Raw genomic sequence first — 19101 nt, 5'->3', positions numbered from 1 at the left:
ACCCATCTGAATTATGTTCTAGTGGGCTTCTAGCCAGTGCAGTCTCAAGGGATTCCCTATATTTGGAAGGCAGGAAAACTTCCCAGCCATATCCAAGAAGAGGGTCTGAGCCCCAGCTTCACGCCTGGAGCAGATCCCCTTGCCTCCTAGCCCAGGATCCTGAGCCTTTATTTAACAAGAATAAACAGTGTCCAAGGTTCTTGTTCCTTTTTGTGTTTCCTTTGTTATATTTTTTAACCATCTATGTTTTAACGTGATGCGTTTAAATTTTTTTTGCTTGTAAACAAGTTTGACGCATCAAAATGTTCCATAATAAATTATTTTATGTTTCAATAAGCAGGTACCCAAAGTCCCACCTGACCCATTCGTTCTTTATCATAGGGATCCTTGAGACACAGCTCCTTGGTTTTTTTGTGTATATCCATCCACACCCCCACAACATTTCCCTTTATGGGAAGCAGAACACAACATAAGGAGAAAACAGAGTAACGAAACAGTCCAGGAAAGAACGCAGGAAGGTCGTGTGTGCTCAGAGCTGGAGATACAGTACACAGGCAGGGAGGTGGGGTCACACACAGGCTGCGTTCTCCTTTCACAGTACAGTGATGGCTTTGGCTGAACGCCACCTCAGATACACTTGGTCCAAGCATCCATGGGTGAATAAAACTACTCAAAATCCAAAATATTCGGGGGGGGGGGAACAAAGCCTTCTTCTACCGAGCATGTAGCTGCTTTCTTTGTCATTCGCCCCACTGCAGGCTTTAATAGACCACACAGCATTATCGCTGAAACAGATATTAAAACAGCAATCAAGGGATGCTTTAGAAGGCTCAGGGGGCTCTGCGTAGGTTACATAAACACTAAACAATTTTATATGCGGACTTGAATTTTTGCCTGTTTTAGCATCCAAGAGGAGTTCTGGAACCAATCCCTTCTGGATACTGAGGGATGCCTGAATGTAAAAACAGATGTCTTCTCAATTCCCCTTACACTCTTTACTATTACCCCTCCCCTCAAAGATGCTGCATTTGACCTACAAGGCTTTCCAGCTCCGATTCTGTTAGGCCAGTAGATGTTCTCAACACACACAGCTGACAGACACATAACCAAACACGTGTGTGTTTTCAACCAATATTCAAATGGCCTTTGCAGCTTCCCTTCTACTCCCCCAACCCCAGTGTCTCTTCTTTAGTTTTGGTCACAGATAGAGGTCGACATATAGATTCAAAACATTTAGACTACTTAGCCTCAAACTCCTGGCTCTAATCTCTCTCCTCTGGTAATAGCACAGCGATTTGTAGGGCTGTGTGACTAGGGGACTGTCCAGATTTCCCAATGTCGGCATGTCCTGAACTCTGTCCAAATTCTCTTAGGCCTGGTTAAATTCGTTTTGTCTTAAAGATCGCTTCTGAGAAAAGCTTCTCTTGCCAGAGCCTAGAATTCCCTTCGAGCCAATGAGAAGGATTTCACTAACCCTATTAGATGAACAGCTCTTTCTGATGAGAAGAGTCTGGGCAAGAGGGTGACACTGTGAGACAGAGTAATCCTTCTTGCACAATGGGTTTTGTGAAATCCCCAACCTTTATACAAACGGTGAGTCAATAGCCATCACTTCCTGATCCTAGCTCCAAACTGGCTTCTTCTACCACTTTTTTAAAAGCTATGGTAAAATAGTCATAACATAAAGTTTACTGCTCTAGTCATTATTAAATGCATAGTTCAATGCATAGGTCTGGTTGTTTATCATTTTGTGGCCGGGGTGGGGGGGTGGGGGGGTGGGGAGGGAGTATACGAGGCACGGAGATCAGAGGACTTGTGGGAGATGGTTTTCTACTTCCACCATGTGGGCTCCAAGGATCAGATTATCAGGCTTGTTACCAGGCGTGGTGGCAAGTGCTTCTCACCAGCTCTGAACCAGGTACACTTATATCATTATGTAAGCATCACCATCGTACATGTTCATAGCCCTTTCCGTCTTTCAGAATTGAAATTCTTTTTTTTTTTTTTTTTGATTTTTCGAGACAGGGTTTCTCTGTGGTTTTGGAGCCTGTCCTGGAACTAGCTCTTGTAGACCAGGCTGGTCTCGAACTCACAGAGATCCGCCTGCCTCTGCCTCCCGAGTGCTGGGATTAAAGGCGTGCGCCACCACTGCCACCCAGTGAACAACAACTGCCTTCCCCAACCCTACTCTGCCCCCGCCCTTAGCAAGCTACTGGACTTCTAAGACATTCCTTTCTAATATCTTATAAAAAGAGTGTATCTTATTTGTCTGTTCCACTAATCCAGGTTCATTATAGTAATAAAAATCAACTTTGAAAGAGGCTCTCGCTACACCCCCTAGTGAAGCCCCTGGACTCATTCTCTTGTAGTCTCTGAACCTGCATTATCCTACGGCCTCTCGGTGGCTGTGTAGCTCTACCCAGCACTGAGCTCCTCAGTCTTTACCTCAGCTCATGGCCAGAGGAGGAGGAGGAAGTACAGCACAGGTCAATAGACTCGAAAAGCAAGAATCCCGGAAGTAGGGAGCGCTGGGTGTGGTGGTGCACGTCTGATTCCAGTGCTCTGGAGGCTGAGGCAGGAGGATCACAGGTTCAGGGGCAGGCTGGGCTATAGAGAAAGCTCTTATCTCGAAAAAATAAGTAAGAGGAAGAGGTGGCTCTTATTAAGCCTGCTTCTGTCCCTGACCCCATCAGCCTGCCTCTCCTTCCTACACACCACTGTCTCCACAAAATGAGTAAGGAGTCTGCTGTGTTCTGGGCCTTAGGTCTGTCCCTGAAAAAAAAGCACATAAGTTGCTTTCCTCTGTGCCTAACACATTAAGACACAGTCATGAGGTAAAATTGGTCTTCTTAATCTCAAGGCACCATGGCAAATACAGTAAGAGCATTACAGCCCGTGACTGATTTCTGCTTTGGGTAAAATATATCCAAAGAAGGTCAGGCACTGTAAAACAAAACTCAAGCACACATTTTGAATACTAATGGAGGCGGATAGTGTCCAGCCCCCAGCTGGGAAGAGGGAGTGGTGGAGTCTGGCTTTCTCTGCTCTTCCTGTCCTCCCCACAGGCAGAAGTCTGGGCCACTGCCACCAGCAACACTTCCCTTCTGGCTCTGTGGTCAGCCAGAGAGGCGAGGTACTGGCTATAGGGCCAAGCCTGCTCTCGCAGCCCCACCCAAGCTTGAAGAAGCAGAACTTTGAGGGAGTGTGCGGGCACACCTCATTGGGTTGGTTCAGGTCCTGCAGGTGCAAGTCTTGAATGAGGTAATCCACGATGTGCAGGTTATTGTTCTGAGCTGCGAAGTGGAGAGCGTTCATTCCTTCCTGAAGAGAGCCAGGGTGAAGAAGTAAGGGCTTACCTCAGAACCCCAGAACTCCTGCCCCAGCACTGGCGAGGTGAGCGCTCACACCACCCCCCTCCCCGAGGGACCTGCACACCTACCTGGCTCTTGGCTCTCTGGTCTGCTCCAGCTTTAACTAGCATGAGCATGATCTCGAAGCTTCCAGACCAGGCTGCAAGGTGAATTACTGTCAAGCCGTGCTTCCCCAAGAAGAGAGAAGAGGAGAACCCATTAAGTAATGAACTACCACATTCTGTCTTGGGCAACAAAAGTCTAGGTGATCTTAGAGTCCTGGAAAAATAAGAAACAAGTATGCAACAGAAGTGATATTGTAATCCTATAGGGGTCATGTAAGTAATACAGGCACACGTGGGTCTCCAGCTGAAGGAAATGAAATGTTGCCCTGCAGTGTACTAAAAATTAGAATACACACAATAGCACAAGCAACACAAACAAGGACTAGTTTTGAACTAGACTACAATGTGCACTCTCTTGATTTAGAATGTTAAAAAGAAAAATAGAACATAAACCTTAAACAAATGATGCTTTCAAAGCTTATCACTAGTAAAGATAAATGGATCGCCAATCTATGGAATCTTCTTACAAAGCATCATCAACAACAAAAGACAAACCACAGAAGAGCGTGTGGGCAGACAGGGTTTCCTAGAGCACTAGAAAAAATAAAAAGTGTCATGTCTAAACCAACTGGCAGTTCCACTTAAAATCAAAATATGCGCCGGGCAATGGTGGCACATGTGTTTAACCCCAGCACTCGGGAGGCACAGACAGGCAGATCTCTATGAGTTCGAGACCAACCTGGTCTACGCAGAGGTTACTTGGAGAAACACTGTCTCCAAATTAAAAAAAAAAAAAAAAAAAAAAAAAAAAAAAAAAAAAAAAACACAAAACAGCAATAACAACAACAACAAAAACCACAAAAACCAAACAAAAAACAAACAATAAAGGAAGTAATGGGGGTTTAAGATAGCTCAAAAGATGGTATGAGTTGTGCATATGTGTGCATAAAGTAGTCAGACTGAAAGATTCATTTCAGAACTTCATGACCTGTAGAAAGCTGTATGCAGAAATCTTTCTTTCTTTCTTTCTTTCTTTCTTTCTTTCTTTCTTTCTTTCTTTCTTTCTCTTTTTTTTTGTTTTTGTTTTTGTTTCTAGGAGACTGGATTTTTCTGTAGTTTTGGAGCCTGTCCTGGAACTAGCTCTGTAGACCAGGCTGGCCTCAGACTCACAGAGATCCGCCTGCCTCTGCTTCCCAAGTGCTGGGATTAAAGGCGTGCGCCACCACTGCCTGGTTGTAGGCTGAATTCTTAAATCATGCACTGAACTTGCAGAGAGAAATGTGGAAGGAAACCACACGCAGCAGTTAACCCTGGCCGGTCCGGGAAGGAGCAGGGGGAGGGGGATGTAGGCACACAATCCATAGGTGGTCTTTAGGGGCAGTCAACACCAGCTCAGACTTGGCTTGGTTCCACCACTGCCAGGTACTGTCATATTGCTCGTCTTAATTAGGCTCAGCTGCAGCTTCACAGTCCAGACCATTTTGTTTTGTTTTGCTTTGTTTCTGAGACAGTCTCACTATAAAGAGCAGGCTGGCTTTAAGTTTGCCACACTCCTGCCTCAGCCTCCCAAATCCTGGAATCACGGATGTCCTCCAACCATGCTCAGCTGTCCTGTTCCTTATCGCTAAGGTCACACGTATTCTTTCCTGTTTCCTTTATCCCTTTCAAAAAAACAACCCATGTCTTCTGCACAGCCTTCCCACAGCATCATCTGTGCCTCAAATAACGATGGTTTTGATCTGGTACACAGACTTTTTAGCTGAGCATAACCAAGTAAATAATGAAGAAATATGGGTGTGTAGACCTTTCCCATTAGTGCCGTGGATAAGTCCCTTGGCATTCCTATGGCTGCTCCAGGCAGTGTATTTAGAGAGTTTGGGTTGGGAGTGAACTAGCAAGTCCCAGCTTATTACTGTATAATTCTAAGCCAGTACCTATTGACGAGGGGCCAATTTGTTTCCAGGGGACACCTAGAAATATCTTGGGGTATTTCTGATAGTCATGACTCAGGGATGATATTGGTACCCAAAGGGCAAAGGCCAGGCATGTTGCTGCGCACTCCACAACACACAAGGCTGTCCCGCAAAAGGAATGTTGGTCCCAGACGTCATGGTGTATTCCCAGTGTACGGAAAGCTCAGTGGGTTCTGCAGGCTTCCTTTTACAAGGAGCAATGGCCCATCATGATTAATCGAGGTTCCCTGAGCAGCATTAGCCATAATTCTCCCTCTTCATTCAGGCTCCCCTACTCTCGCTGCTCCATATTCAGTGTCTAAATCTGGCTGCAGATATTTGGGACAGGCTCAAATCACAGAGTGACAAACCCTCTTTCCCCTAAGAGATCACTCCTAATTTTGAAGTGAACAATCTTTATAAACTCCTAGCGCTGACTGCAAAATCTAAACTCTGGGAATCAAAGCAGCAAGCAACTTGGTTTCTGCAACCACAAATTTTTACTAGAGCCATTGTTCCTCAGAGGCAATGAATCACAGTGTACAGATGAACATCTCCCCCAGAGCATCCTCCATGCCACAAAGTAGGCAAGCTGGAGCCCATGACATGGGTGACACTCACTGATAACCAGTCTGGTCCCCAAAACCAGTCTGGTCATAGGTGAGGAACGTCACAGAAAAGCAGGTCTATCTCTGAGCTTTGTTTATGTCTGGGAGCTTTGTTCACCCTGAATTAAGACCCTCCTTTTATTTAGCTCATCTCAAAGCTCATGGACGCCAGCCACCTTCATCCTTAGAGCCAGGCATCTGCCCCTGAGTCTCAATGCCTTGAATGGCACTAGTTTATTATAGTATTTCCCTTTGCTTCCCAGTTTGACAGCAGGGTCCTTAAGACCAGGACTGTCTCATGTCATACTCATTTCAAATATAATCATCTGGAATGTTTTCAAATCACTGATTTTGTTTGTTTGGGATGAGTGTGTGTGTGTGTGTGTTTCAAGTAGAGTCCGGATCTTCCTCAGTTGTTTTCCACCTTAGTTTTGTTATTTATGTATTTATTTATTGTCAGAGTCTCACCATGCAGTCCTGTTATGTAGGGTAAACTTCCAGCTAAGGTAGAGCAAGTGTCCTCCCCTCTGTCTCTCCCACCAAAAGCCTCTACAAAACGAATGGAAATAGGCAGATGGGGAGGGTTACAAACTGAGAGTGTTGATGTTTTCACTGTTTTCTTAGAGACACAAAGGCAGTTCTCGTTCTAGAACTGGACCTGGACAAAAAAGAGACAGGAGGAAGCCCCTGAGGAAGAGAGGGTGACAGAATCTATGCCTCATTGTTCTCTTCTGTCCATGACAGCTTAGGGGACCTGGGTTATGGTATGTGTGTAAGAGGGGTTAATTGTGGACAAGAAGGAGTTCACACGTATACTCCTGACTATGTCCTGAGCCATAACGGGACCGACTCCTAACCCTGTGACGAAGAGTTTGGGGAACTGAACTCTGGTAAAGACTATGGTCCAAGACTGACTCTGGGGACAGACCTGAGCTGCATTATAAAACTTTTAGAAACTGGAGGGACTTATAAAAACCTAGTCATCCTTGTGCGACAAAACCATCGCAAACCGTTTCTGCTCTGAACTAAAACCAACTTGAGATGAACCACTGCCTTAATCTGTTTTCAGAGGCTGTAACAAACTGTAATAACAGCCTGGTAATTAACGATGAGAAAAAATAGGCTTGGCTCGTGACTCTGGAGGCTTAGCGGTCCAAGCTGAAGAGGCTTCCTTGGTGAACTGCATCACAACATGGAGGGGGAGAAGAGGTGGCCTTATTAGGAACTCTCCCCTGAGAAAACAGCACTAATCTATTCATGAGGGCACTATGAACTATTCAGCTCTTAAAGGTCTCCTCACTCAGTGCAGCGGCCCCAGACATCTGCCACATGAATTATGGGGGACATGTTGAAACCATAGCAACACCAGAACTAACATAAGACTATAAAATATTTAGAAGAAAAATATGAAAAAAATGCCGTGATTAGGCAAATCATCTCTACATGTACGCATTATCAGTATCAGGACTCATTTTTAAAAAGAGGAACATTAGCCGGGCAGTGGTGGCGCACGCCTTTAATCCCAGCACTTGGGAGGCAGAGGCAGGCGGATCTCTGTGAGTTCGAGACCAGCCTGGTCTACAGAGCTAGTTCCAGGACAGGCTCCAAAACCACAGAGAAACCCTGTCTCAAAAAACCAAAAAAAAAAAAAAAAAAAAAGAGGAACATTAAGCCAGGCATGATGACGTATGTTTTTAATACCAGCACTCAAGAAGCAGAGGTAGGAGCATCTCTGGGTCAAGGCTGGCCTGGTCTACATAGTGAGTTCCAGGTCAGCTGGTGTCATATGATGAGACCCTGTCTCAAACAAAACAGACATCAAAATTTTTATTTCATCAAAATGAAAAACTTCTGCTCTGTGAACACTGTGAAGACAGTCTGAGGATATGAGAATAATACAAAATATGCACCTAACATTGGATCTATGCTCAGGGTTTATGATGAAATATCAAAACTTCACAATGAAAGAATAATTTAAAAGAAAATAAAAGAAAAATCAAACTCGCTTTTTAGATATAGTCAAAAGGTCTGGTTAGGTATACACATTGGTGGTAGAAGGTTCAGTTGATATGTGGAAAGCCCTGATTCCCATCTCCAACACACACACACACACACACGCACGCACACACACATCTCAGCAGATGCCACTAAGGATGAGAAATAAATGGTAACTAACAGGTAAAAAGATATTTAATGTCACCGGCTAGTGGAGAAGCACAGTTCAAACCACAGTGAGATGCCTACATTCTGAATAGAATCGCCAGAACCGAATGAGGAAACACCATCAACAGCAGGCGACCATGCAGTCCAAAGCAAAACTGACCTCCTGCATTGCTGGTGAGGACGAAAACAGCCCATACAGATGTACAGCTCATGCCCAGTTACGCACATACGCCTATGGCCCAACTGTCTCTTATACCAAAGAGAGGAAAATCTACACCTGCAAAAACATGCAAGAATGTCCACAATGCCTTACTTAGTGTTTGTGCATAAACACACACACGTGGAGGTTGAGGTGGGTTATTGATATTTTCATGTATTGCTCTGCACATTATTTTTTTAAACAAGTCTCTCAGTGACCTGAAGCTCACCATTTTGGCTATGTTGGAGGACAGGGAGGCGCAGGATCCACCCATCTGTATGACTCCTGTACCCAGCACTGTTGTTGGAGATGTGTGCAGCCACGCCTGGCTTCTTGTGTGGGTGCTGGGCATTGAAATTCAGGTTCCCATGATTGTGCGGTAGATACCATATCCACCGAGCCATCTCGCCAGCACCAGTAACTTTACTCACAATAACAAATGGAAAGTCATCCTCACGTCCTTCACGTGGTAAAGAGATAAAGTAGGCTCCATCCATAAACAAAATATTGTTGGGTTTAAAAGGGGAAAGGATGTGGGTGAACATCAGCAGAGCTTTGCTGAGTGAAAGATTCAGCCTCAAATGTCTATGTCATTTGCCATTGCATAGGTGACAGTCTCAAGGAGTGGGACAGCTTAGAATGCAGAGACAACAGAAAAATTGGGGTGGTGCCTCTGTTCTGCTTGTTAAGTTTTGTTAGTTTTAGTGTTTGTTTTTTGTTTGTTTATTTGGTTGTGTGTGTTTTTTCCTCTTTTTTTTCTTTTTTTTTTGATGGGGATGAACACAGAGCCTTATGCATCCTAAACACACTACCCCTAAGCTATACTCCAAAGCCCTGCTCTACATTTTTTAAGTAATGGTAGTTATATAAAACTGCATACCTGTCAAAAATCAGTACTGTACTTTAAGAAGAAAGCTAATTGGGCAATATGTTGGGATTAAAATAAAACACAAAGATACTGTATGACGTTTCCAATGACAAAATATAAATATATCTGGATAATCATGTCTCTTGCCAATTTATCTTTTACAGGCTAACTAATAGGCAAAATAACCAAACCAGAGTTTACAGACCTAAAAAACATGCCCCTTAATTGCCACAGTCATGATAAGAATGTGGCAGGCCCGTAAAACCAGCTATTTGGATGTCTGAGATTGTAAATTCAAGGCCTGCCTGGATTACACAGTGAGTTTAAGGTCAATCTGAGACACCTAATGGTATCTTGTCTCAAAATGAAGTTGCTTTGGTTTTCTGTTTGTGTTTTGTTGTTCATCTGTTTAGTTTCTTAGGTTGGGATTGCTCAGTGATGCATGCTTACTTAACATATGCAAAGTCCTGGGTTCAGCCAGCAGCCATGCCCCTGCACCTCAAAACCATGGCTGTGACACAATTAATCACACTCAGAGGGTGAGTGGGCAGCCGGCGGTAATTTTTATCTCTGGGTTATTACATAACAATCTACTGGCTCACCAGTGCCATGGCAATAATCGAGAGAGCTTCGTGCCTCACTGGTGACACAAAGGGAAATCCCAGCGCTATCAAACCTTCATGTTCTCTAGGATTACCAGCGAAGCCCGCGAGATGACTCACAGGTGTGAGCAGAAGCCTTTTACTATCCAAATATTTGCTCCAGGCCCTGGGAGAGGTGAAGAGAAAACAGTGCTGAACCTGCCCTCCCAGGATGCACAGACTAGAGAGAACACAAAGACTCTGAGTGTCTCTAGGTGGAGTAAAGTCGAGAACCATGGACTAGGGTCCCACAGCGGAAGAGGTGACCAGTTCCTGACTTCCACATGTGTGCCCGGGCACACACATGCCTGCACTCACCCACCACACATGCACGCCCATTATAAATAAAAGTAATAAAAAAAGAGCCACAACCTGTTATGAACTCAAGAGTTTTATAACAAGCATAGCTGCCATTGTCTTCTGCCACAGAGATGAGAAGCATGATCTGGGGGCTTTCCGACTAGCTTCCTTGTGCCATGAAGTACTAAATGGAGGTGGGAAAGTGGATGAAAAGTCCTTGAGATGGGTTTTGCTCTCTTGACAGACAGAAGCTGGCTTGTGGCTAATAGAATAGTCTCTGAAACCAGAAAAGTTCAGTTTAAACATCCCTCCCATCCTTCCAAAATGTAACTTTGAGGAACGGGATCTATAACCTCTCTATATCCAAGTCTCCTTATCTGTAAATTGAGTATATTCTACTAATATTTTCCATAGGATTAGAAGGGAAATGACATTAAATACCCACCCTGATACCTGTACCTGGCACAAAACATGCATTTGATAAGTTTATTTAGGATCAGAGTCCACAGGGCAAAGTCAAGATGTAAAGTCCCTGGAGCTAATTCGCATCTGTCTGTCATGAATCTGACCGCACTGTGGACAATCATACTACTTTTGTGGGTGAGAGCTAGGGTCGTAAGGTTGATAGGAAAAATGAGTAGAATCCCAAGTCTTAATGGGTGAACAGTTTAGTTACCAAGTACAGAGAGCACACAGTGTGTGTCTTCTCCTAAGAGGCCCATTCCAGTAATGCGGCCTGCTGATGGAAGTGTGCCCACGAGAGGAAGACGTCTGCAGTTGTCAATTCTCCTGAGTGCAGGCCGTGTGCCAGTTCAGTCTACCCACTGAAGGTGAGCTTACCTTGTCAGCAACATCAACCCGGGCTTTGTGACTCAGTAAGAACTCTACCGCTGATAAATTACTCCTCGCCACCGCAAAGTGCAGGGCCGTGCGGTTCATCTGAGGAAACAGAATTTGTATCTTTGGTTATCTGGTCATCACTTAACCCTCTTAGCACCCCTGTCTCCTTCGGTTGTTTTGTTTTTCGCTTTTTTTACGAGACCGAGTCTGCCAGTGTCACCTAGACTGGCCTCTAACTTGTGATCTTCCTGTGCCCGCCTCCTGAATGCTGGGATCACAGGCTTGAGCCACCATGTTCAGCTGGGTCTCCCGTCTCTCATACAGCCAGGACTTTCATATTGACTCTCAGTATTCTGATTATTTGGTCACACTTTTTGCTTTTCCCTTTGAAAGTGGTAAGAACTATGTGCAGCCGAATCATACCCTAAGTGTTGTCAGAAGTCACCTGAGAATCTGGCCATCTACTGAAGGCGCCCAGACCGATGCCCTGTAGAACCTGCCATACAGTGATATCATAAAAGTCATTCACACAGTAAAAGCTGTATCTTTCCTCGTATGCAATCATTAATAATGGTATTTTCCCCTCACAATATATGTTAGCCGATGTCCCGTTTCTGTTACAAAATAACTGAGATGAGCGATTCATAAGAAGGAAGCCATATTTTGGCTCAGAGTGTCATAGTCTCAGCTGTGACTGGCAGGAAGGATGGCAGGGAGCAAAGCTGCTCACCTCGAATAAGCCAGGAGAAGAGAAAGGGAGAGGCTGGGGTACCAGAGACCCCTTCAAGAGTAGACTCCAAGGACCTGTCCTTGTGTGCTAGGCCCCATCTCTTAAACCTCTCACAACTTCTACTGTGCGGCAACCAAGCCTTCAAGATGGCTTTTGGAGATACTTAGGATTTAAATCAAAATAGAATATATTGATCATTCACAGCAAAATTTCCTAAATGTTTCAGTTTGTTCCTTTCTTCTATGTATTTTCTAAATAGTTTAAATTGTATGTGTATGAGTGTTTTGCTTGCATGAATATATAAGCAACATGTGTGCCCAAAAGGCCAGAAGAGGATACAGGATGCCCTGGAACTGGAGTCACAATGATTGTGTACCACCATGTCAGGGCTGGGGAACGAACTGAGTTCTTTGTAAGGGCAACAGCTGCTCTTAATCGTTGTGCCTCTCCCCAGCACCTCTCTTCTATAATTAAAAGCCTGCCATTTGCACAGAAGCAAATAAACTGGTTTGGAAGGAAGTGAAGAAGGAAAGAGGGAGGGAGAGAGGAAGAAAAGGAAGGGAGGGAGGGTAGAAGAAAGGAAAAAAGGAAAGGAGGAAAAAAAGGGAAAGAAAGAGGAGAAGACGCAAGGCTAGAAGAAGAGAGGAAGGAAGGAGGGAAGGAGAGAGGGGGAAGCTAGAGGATGGGGGAGAGGGAGAGAAAGCAAGCGATTGAAATCTTCCGAGGAAAAGCCACATTTTGCTCCCAGGAAGCCCACAGACAATTTACCTCTCTTCCCACAATGTACGTTTTTGCTTCTCAGAAATATTCATGCCACATTTGCCATATTCTAAGTACTGTTTTAGCTCCCCCAAAAGATGTCTGGGCATGAACAGACTACTCTTGTTTCACACAAGTAATGACAGAAATAAGAGAATGGGTGAAGATGAATATTTTCTTTTCTTGCTTGCTAAACTGGTAATGTTTACAAAACACAAGTCATCTTGACATTGTCTGTAATATAGAGTTTATTCTATCGAGTCAGCTTGGGGCTATCAGCTTCCCCATAAACTTTATTTGTACAAGAATGTAATAAGTCCACTTGCACTTAAAAAATATGCATCATCGGGCTGGTGAGATGGCTCAGTGGTTAAGAGCGCTGGCTGCTCTTCCAGAGGACCTGAGTTCAGTTCCCAGCAACCACATGGTGGCTCCCAACCATCTGTGCCCTCTTCTGGCCTGTAGGCACCAGAACACTGTATACATAATAAATAAATAAATCTTTAAAAAAATATGTATCATCACAGATTTTCAGGAACCCTGCAACTAACCATGGCAAGTTGCTATAAACAAGATTAAATAGCTGTCATTAGAAAGTGTGTGTGTGTGTGTGTGGTAGTTCAGTGATAGGCATTTGCCTAGTATGTGTGAGGCCCTGTACTTAGTCTTAGTCCCCAGGCTACAATCTGGGACCAAGCCCAGGCTTGTAACTGTGATGGTGGACTTTCCAGTCCACCCACAGGCTTTGAGATGTTCTAAAGACCCCGTGCCTTGCTTCTGTAGAATGAGGGAGAGAGGGAGGAAGAAGGAAGACAGAGAGGGTTGACGCCCAAGGATGTCCTCTGGCTTCCATACACACATAGCCACCCACGTGAACACCTGCTCACACACGGGTATGAATGCATATCCATGAACCACACACAAACAAACACACAGTTGTCTGGGGAATTAGATCAGTGGTAGGCTGCCTAGCATGTGTGAGACTATAGGTCAAACACCAGTAGCGTACCTGCAGCTGCTTTGTGCAGAAAATTTGAAGTTGTTTTAGACTTGTAGAGGCTGTACTTCCTGCTAGTTAGAAAAAAATTACTGCTATTTTACTTACTCAAAAAGAAATCCCTATGCTTAGAATAATTTTAAAGATAAATACCTGTGTTTTAGAAAATAACTATTTTCACAGGTTTTTTTTTTAAAATCCTGCCTGCTTCTTTTCTTTAGTTTTCTTCTCCTTTTTAAAGCCCTAGCTGACCTGTAACTCACTATGTAGACCAGATTGGCCTCAAATTCGCAGAGATCCCTCTGCGTCTGCCTCCATGCATGTTCGCAGAAGCCAGAAGAGGGCGTTGGATTTCCAGGAACTGGAGTTACAGCGGGTTATTGACACGTGGGTGCAGGGAATTGAACCCTTTCCTCTGTAAAAGCAGCCAGTGCTCTCAACGGCTGAACCTTCTCTACAGTCCCAACCAGTTATTGTCTTTTCTTCCCTCCTCCTATCCTCCCTTCTTTTATTCATCATAGTTGGATGCTGCTCATTTGTTTCCTAGCCGCCTGGACCCGAAATAATCACACAGAAGCTATATTATACTAGGGACTCTAGTATATTCCTAGCTAGCTCTTACATCTTAAATTAACCTGTTTCTATTAATCTGTGTATCGCCACATGGTGGTGGCTTACTGGTAAGGTTCCATCTGGTATCCAACATCTGTTTCCTGTGGCTACATGGCTTCTCTTTTACTTTGCCTTCTTTCTCCTCATCTACCTGCTTGGAATTCCCACCGTGCCCTGTTCTGTGCTGCAATAGGCCCAAAGCAGCCTTATTCATTAACCAATGGTATTCACAGTATACAGAAGGGAATCCCACATCAATTCCCCTTCCCTATTTTTTGTTCCTAGAATTGTTGTGCTATAAATTTTTTTCTGATTTTCTATTTATATGTGTATACATATCCATATATATGAATATAGGAATAATATACACATGTGTATGTATACTACATGCATATAGTATTTAAACATATGTATGAAACATATATGTGGTTGTGTGTACATATCTGTATATAATATGTGCTATACACATATATATAAATGTATCCATAATACATAAAAAATGCACAGTGCACATAATACAAGTGCATATACGGATACCTAAATTCACATAAGTGCATGCCTGAGCACATACCCCATCACATGCATTCCATGCACACATATGCAACTACTAAAGATCATTCTTCTGCTGCATGTGCAGCATGACTTAGACTGTGCAGTTTTGTTTCTGTGACTTTCCTGCCTGGAATAGCTACATATTTTAAGAAACCTGAGATCAGACTATTAGGAATGCTTCTGTGGGTGCAGTAGGGTTAGAGTTGTGAAAGCGTGTGTGGAGGTTAGAAGTCAGCCCAGATGTTGATTTTCAGAAGCCATCTTTATGTTTGAGATATTCTTTCAGCGGGACCTGAGCTTGCAATCAGGCTATACTGGCTAGTTAGGGAGCTGCAGTCTCCACGTCCTCAGCACTGGGATACAAACATGTGCCACCACGCCGGGCTTTTTCTCTGGGTGCTAGGACTGGGTCTTCATGATGTGTGACCAGAACTTTATTGACAGAGCTTTTTCTTTAAAGCCAAAATTAGAGAGGTATAATTTGTTGCAGCTACAGTGTCTTCTTAGGTCTTTTTTTTTTAATTTTTTTTCTTAGGTCTTATGAAGATCATATAGTCGGGCTAGAGAGATGGCTCTGTGGTTAGGAACATTGCCTGCTCTTCCAAAGGTCCTGAGTTCAATTCCCGGCAACCACATGGTGGCTCACAACCATCTGTAATGAGGTCTTGTGCCCTCTTCTGGCCTGCAGACATACACACAGACAGAATATTGTATACATAATAAATAAATAAATATTAAAAAAAAAAGATCATATAGTCATGGGCAGCATTGCTAGAGCCCTCCCGGAGCCTTGGAAGGGGCCTCTGAGGCTTAGGCTTTATTTAGCATTAAACCCACCTCTGTGTTCTGACTTCAAAGCACCCCACAGTTCACCCTAAGAAAGTCTTACCGGTTAACCATCTCATGCTGATAAACCCTGCTTTGAAGGAACTCCCCACCAAGCCAAGCAACAGGAGATCCATGTTTCTGGCAGTGGAGTGCTCCCCCAAAGCCTAGGTACTGGAAGAACAAAAGCCAGATTTGTTGCCTGGCATGTGGATGCTTTCTAGTTCAAAAACAGTAAGATGAAAATCCACATACTTCTTTGGCTTTTACATCTGGGAAAACCCAACCATAGAGGACATCACAGAGAGAAAAGGGGCCCAGATGTTACAGCAAGTCATGCCCTGGCTTTCCAGAATGGGGTAGACTGAACCGATCCATCCACAGGATACAATCTAGGGCCAAGTCCAGGCCCACAATCCCCATGGTGGGCTTGCTTGTCTCCTCACAGACTCTGCATAAGACGTGCACACTTCTCTCCCCAAACTCTCTGATCTGTTATGCTATGTAATTCCATCTTTAGATTCTAACACCCACATTAGAGCCCCCACATCTCAGCCAGCCAAGTTTCTTCGATTGTTGCTATTATTTCAGCTGACCTATGTGCTCCCAAGCCACCACATGGAATCGTCACTTGTCATGTCTGTGACTTCTACTCACGGTGTTCACAGCATTAATGTTAACCTTCTTTTCAAACAGCTTCTCCATAAGAGCCAAATTATTGCTTTTAGCAGCGTTCTGAAAGCTTCTCTCAATTGGCAGTACTGAAAGAAAGAAAGAGAACATGACCCAGAGGAGCAAAGGAGGCCACAGTTCTCTGTCACATTTCATGTGGCAGCCTTGTACTCTAAAAAGCTGGAACTGCAACCTTGAGACTTTCGTGCTTGGCTGTTGAGGACACGGCATATTTGCTTAAATATTTTCCAAAGCCAGAATGCCACAATTCCATCTTCTCCTCATATTGCAAGTGTTTTTGTTTTTATACCCTCAAAATGTCCCTGATCTCAAACAAAGCGTTGCTCAAGAAGGCCACCCTGAAGTTGTACTACCTGCTATCAGCTTAGCAGGTCAGAGGGCCACAGCAGAGTGACCTCCCAGGGCACCTTGTTTGTGAGACGTCAATAGGGGATAAGACTGGGAGGAACGTGCTTCTTACAAAGCTAAAACTTCTTTCTATCTGCAGAACTCAAATTCAGTGCCAGACCTGGAGGAAGCAAAACTTTTAATGAGTCCACTGTAGAAACCCAGATAAAAGTTAAGAAGATTAACATGTTTTATTATCATTTATAAGAAAGGACATAAAATTGGATTCACACCTACTGTGACCGTGACATCCCCCACTCCACCCCTCTCTCTCATACATACATGTGACAAGCTTTATTAACTAGCATAGAGAAGATTCAAGAGAGTCAGAGAGTTCTCAAGAGACAGTACAAATCATGGGGGATAAAATAAAAATTGAGGTTAAGAATTGAAAGCAGATGTTTGACAAAATATTTTGAACTGAATGAAAAGGAAGAGAGCATGGTTGGAGGAATGGCTCAGCAGTTAAGAGCGCTGACTGTTCCTGTCGAGAACATGAGTTTGGTTTCCAGTACTCACATGGTGGCTCACAATCATCTGTAACTCCATTTCTAGGGGACTGGACACCCTCTTCTGACCTCCACAGGCACCAGGCTCACACATGGTGCATACTCACACATGCAGGAAAATATATATGCACATGAAATAAAAACAATGTTTTTTAAAGGGAGAAGAGAAAAAAGTAAACAGAAGAAAAATATCAAGATAAAGGTGGTGATCAATGAAATTTCAAACAGAAAAATCATAAAACAAAAATCAATGAAAACGATAGCTGGTTATCTAAAAACATCAATGAACCAAAAAATATTGCCCAGCCAGATGACATAAAAAGATCAGTATCGCCGGGCGGTGGTGGCACACGCCTTTAATCCCAGCACTCGGGAGGCAGAGGCAGGCAGAGCTCTGTGAGTTCGAGGCCAGCCTGGTCTACAAGAGCTAGTTCCAGGACAGGAACCAAAAAGCTATGGAGAAACCCTGTCTCGAAAATCCAAAAAAAAAAAAAAAAAAAAGATCAGTATCATAAATGAAAGAAAACATATTTTTATAGACCCTACCAGACATCAAAAAGGATCAGAAGGAGGAGGCAGGCGAATTGTGAGTTCAAGACCATTCTGAGATACTTAGAAAGACTGTTTCAAAAACAACAACAAACAAGAAAAGATAAGGGAATATTATGAACAATTCCATCGATATAAATTTATCAACTAAGATATAATGTCGTGTTTTCTAGAAAACCATAGGCTACCACAATTCATGCAAGATTATATAATTATCATGGATAACTCTGACTAGCAAAGAAATTAGATTCATAGCTAAAACTATGCCAAAAAAGAAATCTTTATGCTTGAAAATATTTTTTAATGAACTTTACGAAGCATTTAAAGACCAACAGAGTCTATAAAAACCTTTTTTAGGGGTCAGCAAGATGACTCAGCGGGAAAAAGCAAGCCTGGCGACCTGAACTCTAACCCCAGAAAGGATATAAAGGTCAAAGAAGAGAGCTGACTCCACAGAGCTCCCTCTGACCTCCACATGCACACTGTAGGATGCATGCACCATCCTCACACCATACATCACACACACAAACACACGCACACACGCACACACACACACACTAAATTACATTTATAAAAGAAATGAAAACAAAGAACAAACGGCTTTCTTCTCCCTTCCCCAAAGAAACAAAACAAAAACACAAAACACCTCTCTTGGTTAACTGGAAATAGAAAAAGAAGTTCCTTATTTTGAAAGGACATCTACAAAATCTGACAAGCAACAACATACTTGATTTTTAAAATCTGAGCTTTTTTTTTCTAAAGATCAAGAATGAGAAGAGATTTTTCACCCTTACCTCTCTGTTTATGGACTGTGCTGAGAGTTCTAACTAGAACAATAAAGTGGTACATAAGTGAAGAGGCACACAGTAGGAGGAGAAACTGCCTAGTCTGGCTTCAGACAACTTGGTTACTTATGTATAGAATCTCAAAGAATACACAAAGCAGCTCTAGAACCAGTAACTGAGTTTAGCAAGTTTGTTGAATACAAGATTAATATATAACTATTAGTCATATTTTTACGTATTGGCAATAAATAAAAACTGAAATTTACAAAGCACTATTTACAATTGATCAAAAGCCAAACTATTTGCATATAAAGGCAACAAAACACACAGCTTTTCTGTACCAAAGAAATATTGGGGTTGGTACAGAGAGTTGGCTCAGAGATTAAGAGCACTTGTTTTTTCAGAAGACCCAGGTTCAATTCCCAGCACCTATAAGGCAGCTTGTAACCATCTCTAACTCCAGTCTCAGATCCAAAACCTTCTTCTGACCTTCAAGGGCTAGGCACATACATGACACACATAACGTACATGCAGGCAAGACACACATAAAATAATAAACTAAATGTTAAAAAACGACTGTGAGCAAAAGAGCTCAAAGACTAAATAATGGGAAGATATATCAAGTCCTTCGGGTTGGAAGAGTGAACATCATAAACTGTTAATGTCCCAAAAGCTGTCTATTGATATAATGGATTTTCAATAAAATGTTACACAAAT

The 19101-nt window shown here is 43.2% G+C and overlaps 1 protein-coding gene across 2 annotated transcripts in view; it reads right to left on the bottom strand.

Moving 5' to 3' along the window:
- Ankdd1b (ankyrin repeat and death domain containing 1B) overlaps positions 1-19101 on the bottom strand; it is a 63057-nt gene that overhangs the window by 41711 nt on the left and 2245 nt on the right. For both annotated transcript variants that reach the window (XM_057789920.1, XM_057789921.1), the window contains exons 2-5: positions 16119-16222; positions 10987-11085; positions 3440-3538; positions 3217-3321 (exon numbers count right to left, since the gene is read on the bottom strand). In XM_057789920.1, coding sequence (XP_057645903.1) covers positions 3217-3321; positions 3440-3538; positions 10987-11085; positions 16119-16222 — 407 coding nt within the window. The remainder of the gene's footprint in view (positions 1-3216; positions 3322-3439; positions 3539-10986; positions 11086-16118; positions 16223-19101) is intronic.

This window comes from Chionomys nivalis, chromosome 15 (assembly GCF_950005125.1).
Source record: "Chionomys nivalis chromosome 15, mChiNiv1.1, whole genome shotgun sequence".
Lineage (NCBI taxonomy): Eukaryota > Metazoa > Chordata > Mammalia > Rodentia > Cricetidae > Chionomys > Chionomys nivalis.
This window is presented reverse-complemented; position numbering and strand designations above follow the sequence as displayed.